The sequence below is a fragment of the Lissotriton vulgaris genome, chromosome 1_1, assembly GCF_964263255.1.
Source record: "Lissotriton vulgaris chromosome 1_1, aLisVul1.2, whole genome shotgun sequence".
Classification (NCBI taxonomy): Eukaryota; Metazoa; Chordata; class Amphibia; order Caudata; family Salamandridae; genus Lissotriton; species Lissotriton vulgaris.
In genome coordinates this window covers 452,454,924-452,474,075 of record NC_141685.1, presented here as the reverse complement: position 1 = coordinate 452,474,075, position 19,152 = coordinate 452,454,924, and the positions used below count along the sequence as shown (strand labels likewise).

General features: G+C 47.5%; 1 protein-coding gene across 2 annotated transcripts in view; it reads right to left on the bottom strand.

The window, feature by feature from the left end:
• The window catches only part of PGM1 (phosphoglucomutase 1), a 299,899-nt gene that overhangs the window by 202,500 nt on the left and 78,247 nt on the right, over nt 1-19,152 (bottom strand). The window contains exon 1 of one of the 2 annotated variants that reach the window (XM_086953578.1): nt 13,696-14,309. The exons of the other annotated variant lie outside the window; for it this stretch is intronic. Coding sequence (XP_086809704.1) covers nt 13,696-13,953 — 258 coding nt within the window. The 5' untranslated portion in view covers nt 13,954-14,309. Of the gene's footprint in view, nt 1-13,695; nt 14,310-19,152 lie in introns of those variants that run through there. 2 annotated transcript variants of the gene reach the window in all.

Here is a 19,152-nt window from a genome sequence, read left to right as displayed (position 1 = left end):
GGGCGCTACCGGCGGGCCGCGGGTGGGCTCCGCTGGCGCTGCTGTGTCTCTTCTTCGCTGGGGGTGCCGCCGGCAGGTCGCGGGTGGGCTCCGCTGGCGCTGCTGAGTCTTCCTACAGTGGAGGTGCCGCCACCCGGTCGCGGGTGGGCTCCGCTGGCCCGGACCACGTCGCGAGGGGGGTCGGGAGGCGGTTAGCTACTCCGCTCCCTCCCCCTCGTTGGTTTAGTTGACTTTCGGGTCCGGCCGCCTTCCCTTCGCGCCGTGGCTTATTCTGGGTCCCGCCGCTTCCTTTACACACGCGGCGGGGGCAAGGGATGACTCGGGCAGGCCGCGGGTAGGCTCCGCTGGTCCTGCTTGTATGTTGGCACAGTTAATGTTGGGCACTTCGCCCGAGGGGCTCACCTTCGGCCGGCAGGCCAGATGCTGCGTCGCGGTCGTGGCGGGTGGACTCCGCCCGGCCCGTGCCCTTTTCCGGTGGGGTTTTTCTGCCTCGCGGTCGTCACAGGTGGGCTCTGGGCGGTCCGCCGTTACTTGGTGGCACTCATTGGTGGCAGTCGACGCGGGTGGACTCCGGTCGGCTCGTTGTGTGGCTCCCGGTCACTGCGAGGCTCCTACGTGCTCACCGGCTTCTCGGCTCGCTGCACCTTGCTGCAGGGGATGCCCTTCAGGCGGGCACTCTCTCCCCCTTTCCACAGTGTTTGGTAGTGGCACGCATGGGTTGCACTACCGACCTCGTCGCCATTGTAATGTTTGAAAGTATGGGCCCTGGGCCCTCATGTTAGGCGCAGCAAGGATGACACGGACACCAGGAATGAGTGGTAGGAAACGTCTTGAGCACGTGCGCTCAGCCTCTTTTATTGGCAGCGTCATGTGACACCATGACGTCTGTGGTGGGTGGGTGTAGAGTGTGTTACATTACATAGAAACACTAGAACGTGTCCACGCTAAGACACCACAATTCCGATGAAGGAATCGTCAACTATCAATCAATCATCTTTATTCGGGTGTCATATGTTTTTAGTCTTAGTCTGTACTTTTGTGACTGCATAAGAACCAGAACCCAATTAGAAAATTGCTCACACATTCACAGTTGAGATGGTCATGTACAGCCTAAAAATAGCATCTAAAGAAAGGCCTACTTAAAGTGCTCTGTACAGAGCTGTTTGCAGTGGCCGGTTTCGGCTGATTTTGTCACAGGGGGCCGACATTGCCGGCCCCAGGTAAAAAAAACGGCCACCCAGGGGCCCAAATCCGGCCCCCACCCAGGCAGCCCACCAGGGAAGCGCCCAGTGCCCGCTACGGTCATTCCGGCCCTGGTAATGTGAGGGCCAAGCTATTTACTTTGCCAATGTTTATTCATAACATTGTGTGGAAAAGGTAAAATACAAAAACACTGGCGAAAAAATCAATCGTATTTTAAGGTCTTTTAAAATTGTACAATTAATTCAATATTTTCAAACTTTATAAATGGTCTGCTTAATTTTTCAAATACTTTTCACCAGAAAAACTCTGAACATATTTTTTAAAAGAAAAAGTAATTGTCAGTATTTAAAGTAAAATGCTTGCCAGCCCCTAATTTACTACCCACAGGACTCGGAAATTAAACATATGCTAGCAATTTGGTCCTTTGCAGTAGCTTAGGTCAGGGGTGGCTCCTCAGCAATGGTGGAGGAGCGTTGCCCCACTGGCTCAGAGCCAGCAGGCGAAAAAATAAAACGATATGCTATCATCGTTTTATTTTTCACCTGCTGACTGAGCCAGTGTGCATAGGGAGCAGTGGGACCGGGGCCACAGGAGGGGAGAGAGGAGGACTGGTGTGTGCACTTCTAAGTGTGCATGTGTGTTTGGTCGGCCATCTCATGCCAGCCAAGCACACAAGCTTTTCTAGTCCGGCTGCATTGAACAGCCGGGTTGAAGAAACAGCACAGACTCCCTGTTCTGAACGGAGCATCAAAACAGACTGCTCAGGCCAATTCACTGAATGCTCTCAGATGAGAGCTGCCCAGGGATTGCACAGGGAGTCTGTGATGCCGTCAAAGTGTCTGCTGGAACCAGGAAGAAGAACACTGAGCGGCAATACGGGAGGCTGCCAGCAGCTTCAGGTAAGTCTTTTTTTATTATTATTAAACCCCCCCACTTCCCCCCCCGCACTCCCCTTCCTGCGCTCTCCCATCCACCTGCCCTACCACTTTGTTTGTGGCTTCTGACAATGGTTTAGGGAGCAGATTTACTATCATCCAAGAGAAGAGAAGAAGAGAAGAGAAGGCTCTTTTCTCAGTCATGCTTTCAACTCTTTCTTCCTCAAATGCAGTGGCAGACGGTAATTTTACCAGGAAGGGGGGGTGGAGTGGGGGACACACATCACTAAAACCCATGCATTCACACGCACAACACCAACACACATTCATACATGCACACCAAAAAAAAACATAAAACTTACTTTACTTTCAGATCTCCAAGAGGAAAGCCTTGGAGGCCCCAGGAGGGTTGGAACTGCTACCTTCACTCATTGGCTAACCTAATGCCTTCTCTCATTGGCTGACCTTACCAATGAGAGAAGGCAGCAGTCCCTCACTCACCACAGAGTGGGATGGGATCAGTATGACTGAAGCGCCCAGGTCCAAAGCAATGGGTGACTATCCTCCTTGTCGCGAACGGCAGGGCCTCGAGGCACTTTTGCCAGGATGAGGAGGTCACACCCCAGGACTATGAAATCCTCAGACTGGCAAAGATCAGCTTAGGCAGCCAGCAGAATATGCATGTAGCGCATGTCTAGCTCCTGTCTGCCTGGCCTGAACAAGAAGAGTGGCTGCCAAGGTAACCGTCATTCAGCCTGGCAGATGACAGACACTCTGCTTGCCTGGAAAAAGGTGGGGGGGGACCCTACAGATGGATGCTGCTGCTCAAAATGCAGTTTAGCGACTGCAACAGCCACCCTACACACGCCAGAGCCATAAAAGCCTAAATGTGCCAATGGCTGTGTGAATGCATGCAAAGTAGTGTGGCTCACTGGTTAGAGGCGGCAGACCCGAGAGCAGAGGACGGCCCGGGACCAGGGTTCGATTCCCGGCGCGGCAGGTTTCTGGACCAGGGTCAGCGGACTCGATAATTCTCTCGCCTCGGTGCCCACTCTGATCAGCGATCACACTCGGCAACTCTGGGCATTAGCTTGCCTCATCTTCACTAACGGCCCCACCAGACCGCCGGGGATGCCTGGTCTCACCCTGGAGATACCCATTAAAAGGACCATCTCTCAGGGAAGCCAGGAAGGGTTTCGCAGCGGTCGAAGCGCCTTGGGACCCTACGGGTAAGTAGTGCGCTATATAAATGCCAATACATACAATAGATGGAATATTATAAGAAAAACAGTGGCTCCAGTGGGAAAAGTTGCTTAAATGCCGATTAAAGAATTGGCGAAAAGTTTGCATATATATGCAGGGAATGGGGTGAGATGCCAGATAGAGAGAGACACAGACACACTGATTCAGTACTTAAATGTTTGTATTGAGAATAATTTTTCTGTGAAAATTTTAAACGACTTAAAAAAATATTTACAGTTGTGTTGTGTGTCCCAAGTGAAACTATGAACCAAAAACATAAGAATAACATATATATAGCAAATATGTATGAGGTTTCCGATACACTTTTGTGGTTTACAGAAAGCGACCACTATCTTTTTTCACTTTTCAAGTACATGACATCCATATAATGACAGAATGTCAGTTGCAAAGGTTCGCTTTTTCTTAATTGTCGACGGCGTTTCGACCCCAATATGGATATAGGGTCTCTTCAGGACCTACAGTGTGGGGGACATCTAGGGAAAATAGAGGTATGCATTAGGATGTGGTATCCAAACTTGAATTATGGGTTGTTGTATATAATAGTAGGGGCAGGAGGGATACCTGATTTGGAATTGCTAGAGTATTCGTGGAGCATGTGATCAACCTTGTGCAGGTGAATTAAAATATTTACTAGGAGACCCAGCCGGGTTCCCTAATATGCGCGTGGGTTGCAGCAATTTCCGGATGCACAATGGCTGAACTTAGGATTCTCTGGCTTGCGTGAAGATTCAAAAAGCCTGGTATCAATATCTCATTCAACGTGGGAGCCGATTTGCATTGTCCGTGGTGCGTGGTCAACGCACCACGGAGAGACTGACGCTGGCGGTCCTTCTGCCTACAGACAGGCAACAAACAGGAAAAGAAATTAACCCCCTTCTGCGGAGAATGCAATCCGGCACCCGCGTTGAATGAGATATTGATACCAGGCTTTTTGAATCTTCACGCAAGCCAGAGAATCCTAAGGACAGCCATTGTGCATCCGGAAATTGCTGCAACCCACACGCTTATTAGGGAACCCGGCTGGGTCTCCTAGTAAGTATTTTAATTCACCTGCACAAGGTTGATCACATGCTCCATGAATACTCTAGCAATTCCAAATCAGGTATCCCTCCTGCCCCTACTATTATATACAACAACCCATAATTCAAGTTTGGATACCACATCCTAATACATACCTCTATTTTCCCTAGATGTCCCCCACACTGTAGGTCCTGAAGAGACCCTATATCCATATTGGGGTCGAAACGCCGTCGACAATTAAGAAAAAGCGAACCATTGCAACTGACATTCTGTCATTATATGGATGTCATGTACTTGAAAAGTGAAAAAAGATAGTGGTCGCTTTCTGTAAACCACAAAAGTGTATCTGAAACCTCATACATATTTGCTATATATATGTTATTCTTATGTTTTTGGTTCATAGTTTCACTTGGGACACACAACACAAATGTAAATATTTTTTTAAGTCGTTTAAAATTTTCACTGAAAAATTATTCTCAATACAAACATTTAAGTACTGAATCAGTGTGTCTGTGTCTCTCTCTCTCTGACATCTCACCCCATTCCCTGCATATATATGCGAACTTTTCCCCAATTCTTGAATCCGCATTTAAGCAACTTTTCCCACTGGAGCCACTGTTTTTCTTATAATACTAAATCACCCAGGCTTTGTTGTGAGTAGGGTTCCCTTGTTTTTACTTTGCAATAGATGGAAAGCAGGAGATGTAAAAAAAACTTAAAGTCTGTTCTTTAGTTAAACTGCAGCAAAAATGTACCTGCTGTGCTTTTACAGGCAAGCTTGGAGGGTTAGGAAGCAAAACAGAGCACAAGTGGTTCCTTGTTTTGGGGTGAGGAGGCAGAACTCACAGGAGAGCGCAGGAAAACATATGCACTCTCATGGCGTTCTAATGAAAATGAAAAAAAATATATACATCTCCATGAATGTGAGCTTTGGAAGGACACAAGTCATCCAATCAAAAGGATGGTAAAGAGTCTATGCTCCAGGGGAGGGACATACACAAGAAGTGGAAGGAAAGCTATTGATTAAGATATAACCAAATGAGAGTAACAAGGAAACCAGCCAATGGTAATCATAGGCAGGCTCTAATCCAACGTTGTTGTTGTTCGGTCCACAGCAGTCTTTCACCTACAGACAGAAGGAGGACCTAGAAAGGATTAACAGGTCATGCAGCGCATTTCAATCAATGCCTAGGAACGGCTTTCACTGCACAATAAGCCTTTTCTCAGTCATTGAAAAGGCAGTGGGATTCTGGCACACTTCCTTCAAGATGGCCGCCAACCTGAAGACCACTTCATGGATCCTCTGCAGAGCCAGAGTATTATGTATGTGAGGAGGGTTTGTATGCAAGTACGTATTTGGGATTTGTACAGTACCATACCATACCAAAATTCTTTATTTCGGCCTTTTGAGACCATAAAAGATGCAGTAAAAACATAAAACACATACAAACATACATTATAAAAACAGTGGAAGGAAGCGAAGGAGTAATTAATTTAGTGTGTACATGAATCTTGGAAACTAAGAACCCCATTAACTAGTTAGTTGCGGTCCATTTCACATTTAGAGGTTAAGAGTTACCCTTTCAGTCTTTTTCCCCTTATCTGCCACATAGCCATTAAATACTTGGCTACGGCAAAAACAATAAAGTGCAAGGTGCTGGTCTTCAGAATTCTGTATGATTGTAGATACTTTCTGAAGCCCAGATTCCTACAGAGTGGCACTATCCAGAACTTTCTCGGTCTGATGTAGGCAGTGCAAAAAAACAGCACGTGTAGTTAGTCCTCCACCTTCGTGCTGCACCCATGACAGATTTTATCATCCAGCATTGTCCATTTACTCGTAAAGGCTTTAAGGGGCAGTGTGCCAAACCTCCACTGGGTAAAAAGTTTCCTTGCAGTGATAGGGAATATAATATCCATGTACCCTTCAAAGTAAAAAGAACTTTTGGTGGTCAGGAATTGTTCAGTGAGGGAGCCGGTTTTCAGGGCACATACAAGTAATGTTAGGCTCTTGTCCTTGAAAGTCTTGGTGAGCATTTTGCGGGACACCCCTAAACAGCCTCTTTCGGGATCATCCCACAGATCAGCCAGTCGATGGAGTTCTCGTTTTACATATGCCACCCATGGAATTCTGTTGCAGGAGTTAAGACTTAGAACGTGCTTCAGATCTTGTCTATAGTGGGAGAGTTCACTAGTAGACCAAAGCCTATGCCAAAATCTCAATGGCTTTAGAGCCAGTTCATCCCCTATTGAAGGGAGCCCCAGATCTAATCTCAGTGGTAATAAGGGTGTGCCTTGTGGTAAAGCCAGCAGACGTCGGAGGAAATTATTTTCCACCTTGACAAGTTCTGTCCTAACATTATGGCCCCACAGCGCACCACCATAGGATGAGGCTGCTCTGGCTTGGGTTTTGTACATCTCCAAGGCTGGACTAACTGGTTTGAAGGTTGATGAATTTGAGACCTTCAGAATTGCCCCCACCATTTGTGATAACTTTAAACGGGATCTTGCTATCTGTGGACCCCAGGATAGATTTTCGTGTAGAGTTACCCCCAAATACTGGAACGTTCTAACCCTTTCCAGCCTATCAGATCCCAAGGTTGGATTAGGCCTAGTGGTTGTCGAGGAATTGAATACCATGAATTTGGTTTTTTCTGCGTTGATCTCAAGGCCATGCAGAAATCCCCAAACCCATCTAGTACCCGTTGAATCCCCATCGGGGATTTGGAAAGCAGGAGGATATCATCGGCAAACATAATTGCCGGAACCCTCCTGCCTGCCAACCTGGGGGCATCGTTGTTCCTAACATTGTCAAGGTGAGATATTACACCATTAACAAAGAGGCAAAACAGGGTCGGTGCGAGGACACAACCCTGATTTACCCCCTGAGGACTGAAAATCTAGATGACAACGCCCCCTCCCTCCCGCACCTAACCTGGGCAAAATTTCCATTGTGGAGCCTAATTATCGCCTGTAGTAGCTGCGAAGGAACACCTAGCTCCCTGAGGACCGCCCATAATTTCTTGCGCGGTACCAAGTCAAATGCGGACCTCAGGTCCACGAACACCATGTACAGACTCCCCCCCCCTCGATCCCCACCGTTTTCCAGTAGAGAAGAACGAGGCGAAAAATCTGGTCCATGGTGGGCGTGTTCTTCCTGAAGCCCGCCTGGAGCGGACTGAGAATCGCATTGTCCTCCATCCAGTCGAGGAGGTGGTCCAGCAGGAGACGGGCGAAGAGTTTTTGAGGTACATCTATAAGGCTGATCGGCCTGTAGTTGGCTGGGAGCAGAGGAGAGCCCTTTTTAAAAATCGGTACTATCTCTGCCCCCAGCCAAGTACTAGGGATCTCCATCCCACTTAGAATAGAGTTAAAAATAATAAACAAGTAGGGACCCCAGATCTCTGGTTGGTGTCTAAACAAATCTCCAGGGAGTTTGTCGAGACCTGGAGCTTTAACTGACGTTAGTCTCCCCACAGCATTTAATACCTCACCCAATGTGAACTCTAGTTTTTCGTTGGGCTCAAGGGGGCTATCAAGAACTGTCTCTTTGGGAATTACAAAGGTATCTTGATACAGTTTACTGAAGTGGGATTCCCATATTGAGGCAGCGATTTTTGGCTCCACAGCTGATCTCTGTTCCCCTGCACCTGTGTGAACTAGTGACCAGAATTTCCTTGAATCCTTGGATTCAAGTGCCAATGATAGGTCATGCCATCTATCCCAATCCCAGTCGGACTTTGCATGGGCGATTGCTTCCCTGTATTTCCGTCTCATCTCAGATATTTTATGTTTATCAGTGCCAGACTGGACCATAAAAATCAGCTCTGTTTTTATCTTTTTGCACGTGGAATTGTACCAAGCTGAGGTTGGTGTCCTCTTCTTCCTGGTCACGGTCTCGGGGTAAAAAACCTCTCCTAAGCTTCCCACTAGGTCTGCATGAATTTGACCTAGTTTCTCGTTGAAGTCAGTAGCTTTGGGTCTATTGATCAGTTCATCCATTTCAACTAACTTAGGTAGCGCCAGGTCATAGATTTTCATGATGCACTCTGTTGAACTGACTAATTTCCCCCATCTTACTCTAAGTCTATTATTGGATAGAACTAGGGTCCCTGTATCTTGCTTTGGGTCATTAGGGGACGTGCCTTCTTTGGGCCCTGGGTGTACCATATCCAAGCAGAGAGCATTATGATTGCTGTCTACTCTTTTGATCACCCTGAAGTCCAAAACCATGGACCACACGCTTGTTTCTACAAAAATGTAGTCCAGACGCGATTTCTGGTCCTTCCTATTGAAGGTACACACTGATTGGGCATCAGATGGTGTACGCCCATTACAGGCCCTCAAAGCGTGATTCAGAGTAAGGGACATGATCTGCAATGCTAAGGGGGACCATGATTTCGGGTTTGGAGATTGACAGGGGGGAATCCCCCAGTAATCATCCTCCGCTGTTAAGGCACCCTCCTTTAGACCTTTTAGTGGTTCAAAGTGGCAATTGAAATCCCCACCCATCAATATCTTACAATCGGCCGGTAGTTGTCCCAGAAATGAAGTTAGACCGTCTAGGGTGGATGATTCCATGGACACACTTACTGGACGTGAGTACACATTGACAATCACCAGGTTGTAGGCATTTGGCCATTTAAGAAGAACACATTGTATGTCCTCCGAATGGGTTGGGATGATCTCTGCTGTACAACCTATGTGACTAGCCACCCAGATAGCGAGATCACCGGAAGGCCTCCCTTTGCCGCCCCACCTAGCATGGACATAGAAAGTTGCGTAACCCACCCTGGGGTAAGCTTCCCTAGCCCAAGTCTCCTGAAAGAGACAGATGTCATTACTATCTACTAGGGACCCCCAGTCGTTGGAATCTACTTTGTTGGCAATGCCTGCAACATTCCATGAAAGGATCTTCATTCTCTTCGGATCCGGCTTGGGTGCTATTCCCCTCACTCTCTCCCCATCTATATCTGTACATGGCACTGGAAGCCCGTGCAAAGTTGCATGCCCCTCTTCGACCCCCAAGTCTGTTACTTCTTGGGGCAGTATATTCTCGTGTAGGGTTCTTGGTGGTTGATCAATAGGAGAACCCTGCGTACTAATAATAGTGATAATTGGCCGTTCTGGTGATAGTGGGTCGGAGGTACAATTTCCAGTGACATCTATCCCTGTCCCAAGCTGAGCAGAATGGGGGACTACCCCTTCAGTACTCTCAGTGCATACAGCCCTCGCAAGTCAGTCATCCTGGTCAAGGCAGCTATATCTGTTAGCATGGACATAGTTACTATGTGTGAGTGTGTCATGTTGTGGGGGCCTATTCCTAGAACCATCAATGGCAAATCCCACCCTAATCCAGCCATCGTTTATCCCCAAGGTGCGGGTCATCGCTTCTTGGGTAAAAAAACGACAGCGGGACCAATTCAATGGATGTATTCCCCGTATACCCCAGCCAATTACAGATATGGGGGACAATCTGGGAATTCCTAAAACTTACAAGGATACAGTCACCCCCTCTTTTCTTTACCGTGTGACCAACCCATGGAACCCTCCTGACCATCAGTACTTCCCCTCTCAAATTTGGTGGTAGTGGCCTGTGAATATTCAACCAGCTAATAACTTTATTTCGTAAGGAGTCAAAAGATTCCACCGTAGAGTTAGAAAGCTCAGGTACCCCAGTCAGGATTACAGTGTGGGCCGCTGCCTCTGGAGGCAGGTTGACTACAATTGGCCGGGGACGGTCAGCCATTCTTATAGGCGACTTTTCCTGCCTCGTTGTAGTAGTCTGATTAGGCCTCATTGTAGTAGTCGGATTTGGCAACTTTGACTTCCGGACTAAAGGCACAGGGGGGAGTTGCCTTGGAGGAGGTGGTGGGTTGGGTTGAGATGGGGTAGCTATAGGAGCATTCCAATTAGCAATGGAAGTGGACTGATTTGGAATCCCATTAGCAATGGAAGTGGGCTGGTTTGAAATCAGAGTTCTAGGAACACTAAGGGGGAGGGGGGGGGGGGGGAATCCCAGTGTTTATCGCAGTTACTCCTTGAGTGCTAGTCCGCAGTCCCTGCTGATCATCCATACCCCTGGTTGCTTTTTCTATTGCATATAGTCTGGCGTCAATACTATCAAGCCTAGCCAGCAGAGGGTCTAGCAGTTCTTTAAGGATATTAGTAAGGAGGTGGATGGAATGGTCCATACTACTACAAGACCCCTCTCCGAAAATAAAGGGGCCAGGCTGAAGTGGCGTCTGAGTGTGGGCAGGGCGCATTGGGCTCACCATTTCATTGACAATCATGGCGGAGGCAGTTTCCGTGACATGTGTTGTTAACATTGGTGTTTGGGATGTAATCCAATTTCACCCTCTTTGCACCTTTTCACTGTCTAGGTCTCTTTCGTTTCGGGACCGCGCCCTCACGGAGACCCCTTAGGTGTGTTGGATTAGTATCACTCCCCTCTTCCCAAGGCAGAACTGGATGGGATGTTGAGGGTGGCGTCGTCTCAGGGATAGTGAGGACTGAGTCTCAATCTTGGTGTGAATTGGAGGGTGTCCTAAGCTGCTGTAGCACTGATTCGATAGTTTGGTCGATACTATCCAGAAGCGATAGGTGGGTTACGTCCAAGAGTTCAGGGGATCTGGCATTCGTAGTTAGGCCCAGGGAGGATCGCTGTGTACTATCTATCCCCTCTTCTAGATGTTTTTCCAGGGCTGTGAGTCCATTGTTTACCACAGTATTTGCTTTAATAAGAAAACTATCCAAAGTACCTGTTACCAGAGTAGCCGCTTTGCTCCTCGTCTCCCTCATAGCCATATTGGTCCGATCCTAGTTGACACGAGACCAGTCCAAGTTGCAAAAGTGTGGTTCAGAGAGTCCGAGGGCAACTGGGCAAGAACTTAGAGAGGTGGCCCGGTCCGGTCTCTCTCGGGCTCGAACGGCCTCAAACGGCCTGCCTTTTTCCCGGGCTTCGCCCCGTGCTCCGTCCTGCGATGCGCGGTGTGACCTTGATTTAAGTACACAGGAGGGGAGGGGCGGGGCTTACACAGGAAGAGGCACCAGCTGTCGATGTCAAAAGGTATGCTGGTCCTCGCAGTCCCGGTGTGCCACGCTATGTCCTGACAGCAGGGTCCTTCCCGGCAGGTTCGGGGAAGAAACAGCGTCCAAGAACTCCAATTCAGTCCCGGCAGGGTCAGGAAGCAAACAGCATGCAGGGAACTCCTACGAGCTGCACCCCTGTACAGTACACAATCAGGTCAGTAGTGTCTTGTCAGGGGGCAACGTAAAAAAATGCTTTAAAAAAAAAAAAAGGGGGAGCATGTTTAATTTGGAGAAGAAAACTAGAAACGACGTTAAAACATTCTCAGTGGTCCAAAACATACGCACATGTAATGAACGGAAAGAGGGATTAGGGGCGGGGGTGGGTGGGTGCATTGAGAGAGAGATACATATTTTTGAACAAACATTAACATATTGCCACTGAAAATAAACAATATTTACAAATGTGAACATGAGGCTTCATTCCGTTGTGAAGAACGCTGGTTACGATCATCAGTTCTAATATCATCGTTCTGCCAAGGATTGGTACATTGTCCCTCTAAGTATGCCCAATTTACGCAGCAGGCGCATTAGCAAACTGCGCGACTACACTATCTCACTTTGTGAGAAGAGCGGCAATTAGTAACGTAAAAGAAAAGCAGTTAGTAGAGGAGGCCACTAAATAAATGGCAAGTCAAAGGCAATAACCATATCATTTTTTTTAAACGCCGTTCCTTCATTTAAATGGTTCAACGTGGGCGTGGTTGGGCCTGCCTCTTGAGAGCACAGCTGTGAAAACCTCCATCAGCAAGAGCAGAAGAGAACAGGCGCGTGCTCCATCAGTGATTCCATCGGTGAGAACACCGGCCCGTGCACTGGAAGCACGCGGCCCTACGAAGCCGAGGGTTCTAAAAGCGGCGATACAGAATGCTGCTAACGAGCTACCCGCCAACATGTTAGTTGTCGCTCATTAGAGCGCTCACTGAGTGTGGCCTCGTCACTAATAGGAAACACTCCCCCAAGCAAAACTCAAACATTCCGCGACGTGATTTTGATGCGTCTGACAGCATGCGCCTTCTGCGCACAATGCAATATCCGGCCAATCAGACATTTCTTGTCCCACCTCAGAAAATTGAAAATTATGATGCAATGAAAAGTCCTGGCGCCATCACTTCTTGGGATCACAATCGAATATTCCTAAAACTTTTCTAGGACCACCCATTACTCTCCACATCTGTAACAGTGCCATTGCATGCATCGTACAAGATTATAATGTTAAGGTAATTCAGTGGATTTTTTTTAAAGTTATTTTTTAAATGAATTTGGTTACTTTGCTGTATGAGCACATTGAAACGAGAGTTGTATATAAACATGAAGAACCTTCATTACCCAAATCAAGCACCAAAGAAAATATAAAAATAAACCCCTCGATTGCCTAATGGTCATGTATTAAACTACTTTAACCTTCTAGTAACACGGAAATGGGCGGCATATCTGGTCCCGGTTACCGTAGATGTCATTGGTAGCACTAGTGGTTATCGGGATCTCAGGGGTACCCCTTTACCAGTGCTTAATTGTAAAAAGAAGTGCCAGAGCTCTGGTCAGGGGGGCCACTGCAGGCTGCACCACACATTGCCCCTGCCATGCTGCCAATAGTAGTTAAAGCAACGCTCCTAACCATCACACTCCTACAACTGTCACAATATGGACTATTTCAGGCCCCCAAAGCTATAAGAACGGATTGGGCGGCAGGTAAATCATTGTAATGTAATTGGATTATTATTTAACTGTTGTTGCGGTCATCTCTAAATTAGCCGGACAGCGCCACCTTGTGGCAGACATTAGGTACCGGTGCCGAGCACCGGAAACCACCTGCTCAAATATCCGAATGTTTATATAAATCTAAAATATTGTAAAGCCCTTGAAGACATTTCTCAAACTATTATTTCCCATCCATGCACACGAAAACAAGCAAAACAAAAATGTCCAATATTTCATTGGTTAGCGGCATCAGCCACGACTTAGTATGAAATATGGTGCTTTGCTATTAATTGCTCATTGTGCATTAACAAATACAGAAAAAATGGTGCTCCGTCAGAAAATGAAAGCATCTTCAAATAAGCACGTACTGAAATAAAATAAAAATGCATGCCAGCAACTTAAGACGTTAACCTACACAAATACCCCAACATTTAAAATTATTATATATTTTTTTAACTTCGGGCACGTGCAAAAACGTGAACTACTTCTGCAAGCGGATAGGCAACACCGACAGCATGCTTCAACACAAAGTGCATATACCAACCCCGTTGGCAGCGGCCATTTGAGCAATCAGCTGAATGGCAGGTCTATTCAAGTACCTCCCATCGCCTCCGACCACCAGCGTCGAGCCCTGCCGGTCCCGGAGGTCTATGGAGTAGAATATGCTCTGGATGAAGTTGTGCAGGTAGTTGATCTTGGTCTCAAAGTAGTAAGTCTTCTTCCGTAACCCGCTGGTCCCAGGCTTCTGGTCATAGTACGGCGCCGTCGCCAATGTCAACAAGGGCAGGGGGCTGTCATCCATTGCCCGTCAGGGACAGAAGACCGGAGAGTTTTTGAAAAGATAATTGGGGAAATTAAATTAATCCATCTGAAGGCGAGGAGGATCTTCCAGTGGGATGTTCCGCGAAGCCGTCCGGGGACCCAGAAATAGCTCCCTGGACCTTAAGCCGAACGTGGTTTCTGTAACTGAAGAAGTTTTCTTGCACTTGCCCGGGAGATCACTGTCACAGGGAGAGCATATATCTTTTGCATGTACAGAATTCCTCTTGGCTGTCTCTTAAGTGAGAAATGCATATATTTTTTCATCAATTTCGATACTTCCACGAGGGGCGAGGGCTTTGCAGCATTTCCTTCCCGGCTTCAAGTTTGACATCGGGCGAGGTTAATTCTGTCCGTTTCTTTTTTTAGGGTTGGAGGGGCTGTCCAGTAGGTCAGATGTCGGAATGAAAGGCTGATTTGTTGCTAGGCACATCTCTGTCAGCCAATGGGAAGCCGGGGCTGTTCTAGTGTGACAGAAATTTATTGGCACAGTCGGGCTCTAGATTTGGCCACCAAGTGCCTCACATTCCGGCATGGGAAGTGAACTGCTTGGGAGGTGAAATGGTGTCAGTAACACATTAGCATATTCTGGGATGCTTAGATCAGGCCGCATGCTGACAGTGGTAGTTACGAAAAAGGTCACTTTAATAACCAATCATTCAAACTATCTTATATGTGTGCATTTATTTATGTAATGTTTTGCAATAAAAGACATTTACAACTACATGTTAATTGTCACTTGTAGTTTACACACGTTTTAGGAAGTTGTCCTCGCTGGCCTAAAAAGCAGGAAGTCTTTTTGACGAATAGTCCATTTGTGTGGATATTACTTGCAATAGTATAGTTCCTAAAGGACTCACAATAAACCCCTATGCTCGCTCCTATGCTCACTCGTCTTATCCTTCGACCCCAGTAGTAAGACAAGCATCTCTGCGCTCAGTGTAAGAGGGGAGGCAAGAGTCCCTCCGATGCTTAGGCATCCATGAAGTTCAACAATACATTTGGTCAATGACAGCCAATGACCGATGGAAAGCTCTAGAAGCAGCTGCTCTCTCTAGCTCGATAAAGCGGAGCTGCTCTTTGTCGTCTTTGCATCTGGGCATCCATCTGAGCAGGGATTGCCGAGCTAAACGCGACAGTCAAGCGAGCACAGCTTTTGGGCATTTCATGGCTAGCAAAGCAAGCGAGCCCCACAGCGAGGGTACCATAAAGCGACATCAAATTACGACTACTACTAAAGAGGTATCCATAGTTACCCTATAATGCAATGCCATCTAGACGGTTTGACTTTATAAGGATCAGGCTGGCTTCCAACAAGTGATGGTGGAGAACCATTCACTTCCATTCAGATCTCTTTGCACACACGCGAGAGAGCCTTCGAGTGCATCAAAAAGACATCTACATGTCCGAGCAGCTGTTATATGGATGGATTGTATCCCCGCATCAATGAATAACATAGAAGGCATGCTCGACATACAAAAAACATTTACCAGAGAAACCACATACTATATCCATATCAACAAAGGAAACTACAAATGCCTAAGCTAAAAGACTCCTGCAAACAGACCACGTATTACTGGATTCCACCAAATAAGCTGTGGGGAGGTATCGGTCAGACTGTAGCACACTTAAAACCACAACCATGTCATATAACTACCAAATGGCTACAAAGCACCCCGCCAGCACCAAGTGCGCCCTCACACCACCCAATGGGCCTCCATTATACTCTGGATCTAGATTTCAAAAAGGAAGTGAAAGCGATTGGCATGGCATTATTCACCTGATTACAGACTAAGTAACGCTGAGGATGCATTAGTACCCTTTCTAGTATTCACTCATATCGAAGACCCAACTTAACATCTGGTCACATGTCTCTGACCCGATTTGTATCAACCTGATGTTCGTGTTATGTACTCCACGTTTATCATCTATTATGTTATGCGAGACTGCCCCCTCATTTATGGTTATGTATACTCGGCGTTGTTTATTGGAAAGCGCTCTGATACCCGCAAGGACCTTGTCCGCACTATATAAAACCTTCAAAATAAATAAATAAATGGTAATGTCCCTAAACGTTGATAGGGATCCACGGTCTTAGGTTTATTTGTTTACAGTCTATTTTAACATTCATTGCATCTTTCTGATTTGATTCATAATAACATTGTGGAAGCCAACCTTTTCATAGAGTGCCTACACTCCAGGGCTGGTTGCCATTTGGCAATTCAAAGCAAGATTCGACGAAGAACACAAGCCGCTGAGGCTACTAGCGTGAATGACTGTTGCACGCATACTTGTAGGTCGTACAACAGAATTTAATGTTTATTTTTCCTATGCTAAAGTATAAACCACCAACGTAAACCATAATCTCAGACCTGAAAAATCAATTATGGATTGTTTTTTGGGTTGTATTCAATTTTAATATTTACTCTTAAGGTGACAAAGGCCTCCTGATGGAAATATTTTTTGCCACAGTACGAGGAGAACATGCACACTTACACGGCATGTATGGAAACACTTCCCACATAGGATCAAAACAAACATCCTTCCAACCACACACACACCCTAAAGGGTGCAGCATGCTACTAAAGTGTGGAAGTGCTTCAGCACTCAACATAAGCTAACAATCTCTGCACAAAAGCTGCAATACAATAAATACAGTTGCACAACCAAGATTACTCAGGCACAGAAATCAAGGCTAGAACTTAAAACACAGTTCCACCCCCACCCCCACATGGCTCCTCTTCGCACATCACAAACTAAAAATACTTGTCCAACAACAAAGATGGCTGTTCTCTAAAGCAATGCAACATGTTTTCCAGTCTAGAAATGACAGGAAAGAGTCGAACAATTGTGTCCCCATCAAGTACTGTGTGTTACCTGTAACAAGAGGGTCAGAATATATCAGGGTGGGGGGGGGGGGGGGGGCGTGAGTGTTGTATGTGTGTCACTCACCGGCGATAATCATGCTCCACTGCACATGTTTTTATTCATGGGGTGCTGGCGAAGTGTTCACCGATATGCTCCCAGCTTCAATTACATGCAAAGTTGTCACTTTTTCCACGTTGCTCCAGTCCTCTGAGGTCTTTTACTAACCAATGTTTTCGAGCGCTTTAGTTTCACTTGGTCAACTAGAGTGCACCAGGACTACAACTCCCAGAATTCATTTTGTTCTTAAACCCAGGAGCGGAGCGCTGTGTCCTCATTGAACGAATACTCGTGTAATCTTTTGATCAGGGTGATTTACAGCCTGGGGCTGCACACATCCAAATAAAGTGCCCCGGGGAAGGCCTGGACAGGTGTAAAAACAAATTAGCGAGGAGGACAAGGCGCTGGTGTTAACTTTAATCCAGTCACCGCTCAATAGGGTGACATTTACTCCAAGCAGCTCAACAATGACAGGCACACGCATGCATGGAGTATTTGTCCATCTTTGCAAAACAGGTCCCTTTCGTTTCTGCCAGCACGCCAGTCCGTAATGTTGTGAGCACCGTCAGCCAATTAGAAGCCACACGACTGTATCCCTGCACTATTATAATCACCTAACACTAAAAGCTACACATAGCAAAGAAGGCCTCGTCAATGTAAACATTCTGGCGCATGAAGTCTCCATCCATACACGAACCAGCCCTATCCGGGGGTCCCGGGCGCCTCTGTGCTGCATACCGCACGTGCATCCTTCCATTTCTTTTTACAGCAGCGCCGATGGCTCAGCCGGAGCCATCGGCCATTTAAAGCACAATGGAGGAGAACTGCGGCCGCCATATGCTGCGAATTTGTAACTTGGTACTTCAAACTGTGGACCGAGGAATGTGCTTACAATACAGAAAGGTCACAAGGAAAACTCCTGCCAGGTGTCCAGAGAGCTCACAGGGGAGGCGCTCGCTCTGTCAGCAGCAGCAAGACCCACAAAACTGATTTATAGAGTAATTATCTGGCTCCTGCATAAACCGGATGTAGCAGGAGGCAGCAGGGCCGGACTGGGAACCAGAACCGGCCCTGGCAAAGTGCTCGGCCGGCCCCCTAGTGGGGGGGGGGGGGGGGGAGGGGGGGGGGGGAAGAGGTGCGACGGCGCTCTGTGACAGGGCCGTTTTCGGCCGTTTTTGTTACGGGGCCGTTTTTGCAGCATAACGGCCCTGTAACAAAAACGGCCCCCTCAACGGCCAGTCCGGGCCTGGGAGGCAGGGAGTTCTATGCAGCGGATGCTCCCCCGCTGCGGAGGACGAGCGCAACCCCACTGCTCTCAAAGAAGTGCAACAGGGACAAATGAAAGGATAAGAACATTGTAATTATAATTTTATTTTTCTGCACGGAGCCAGGTTGGGGAGGGCCTGGTTCACAGGAGGAGTGCTATGGGTACTACTAAGTGCGTATGACGGTTTGGTCACCAGAGGCGCAACTAGAGCCAAATTTCGGGGGGGGGGGGGGGGGGGGGGTTCTAAGAAAACATTTCGGGAGGGGCGGGGGGGGGGGCTGAACCTTTAATCAGTAGGCAGAGTGGAGCTGCAGGGGCTCTTAGAAGGAGTGAAACAACTGCAAGGCATAATTAACATTCAGATGGTCTTTTAAAGACCTGTGAAACGTTCGGGTGCGGCTCTGTGTGTGCCCGGGATCTGTCTCATCCCGGGATGCCACACACGAGGGGGGGGGGGGGGGGGGGGGCTGAAGCCCGGTGAGTCCAATGGGTGTTGCGCGCCTGTTGGTCACCATCTAGGCCCAGCCAAACTGTCATACGCGCTTAGAATTTCTCCACCTGGCTGTGTTGCACAGCCAAGTGGAGAACTGTCCCAAGCCAAGGATCACAGGCACTGCCTGAGTGGTCAAACAGGTCGCTAAGTCCAATCACAGCGCTGGTTTATGCTTTTGACCTCAGTGTTGTGATTGGCTTAGGGGAGCCTGGGAGTTTCCTGCTTCCGGGAGTCAGGAGGAAGTGAAGAGGACAGAGTATAGGAGGAGGCGGCGGCCAAAACCAGGTAAGTGAACGGTTTTTCAACCCCAACCCCGCGACCGCAGTTTCTTAGCAGCCACCACTGGTTATAAGACCATATAGATCTCGCCTCTTTATTGAGTTATATAGATTCAAGGGAAGACAGAACCTTTTTTTATCAATCAGCCGGTGTATAGATAGAGAAATAGATAGGAAGATATATAACATTTTTATCAGTCTGCCTATCTATAAACAGGC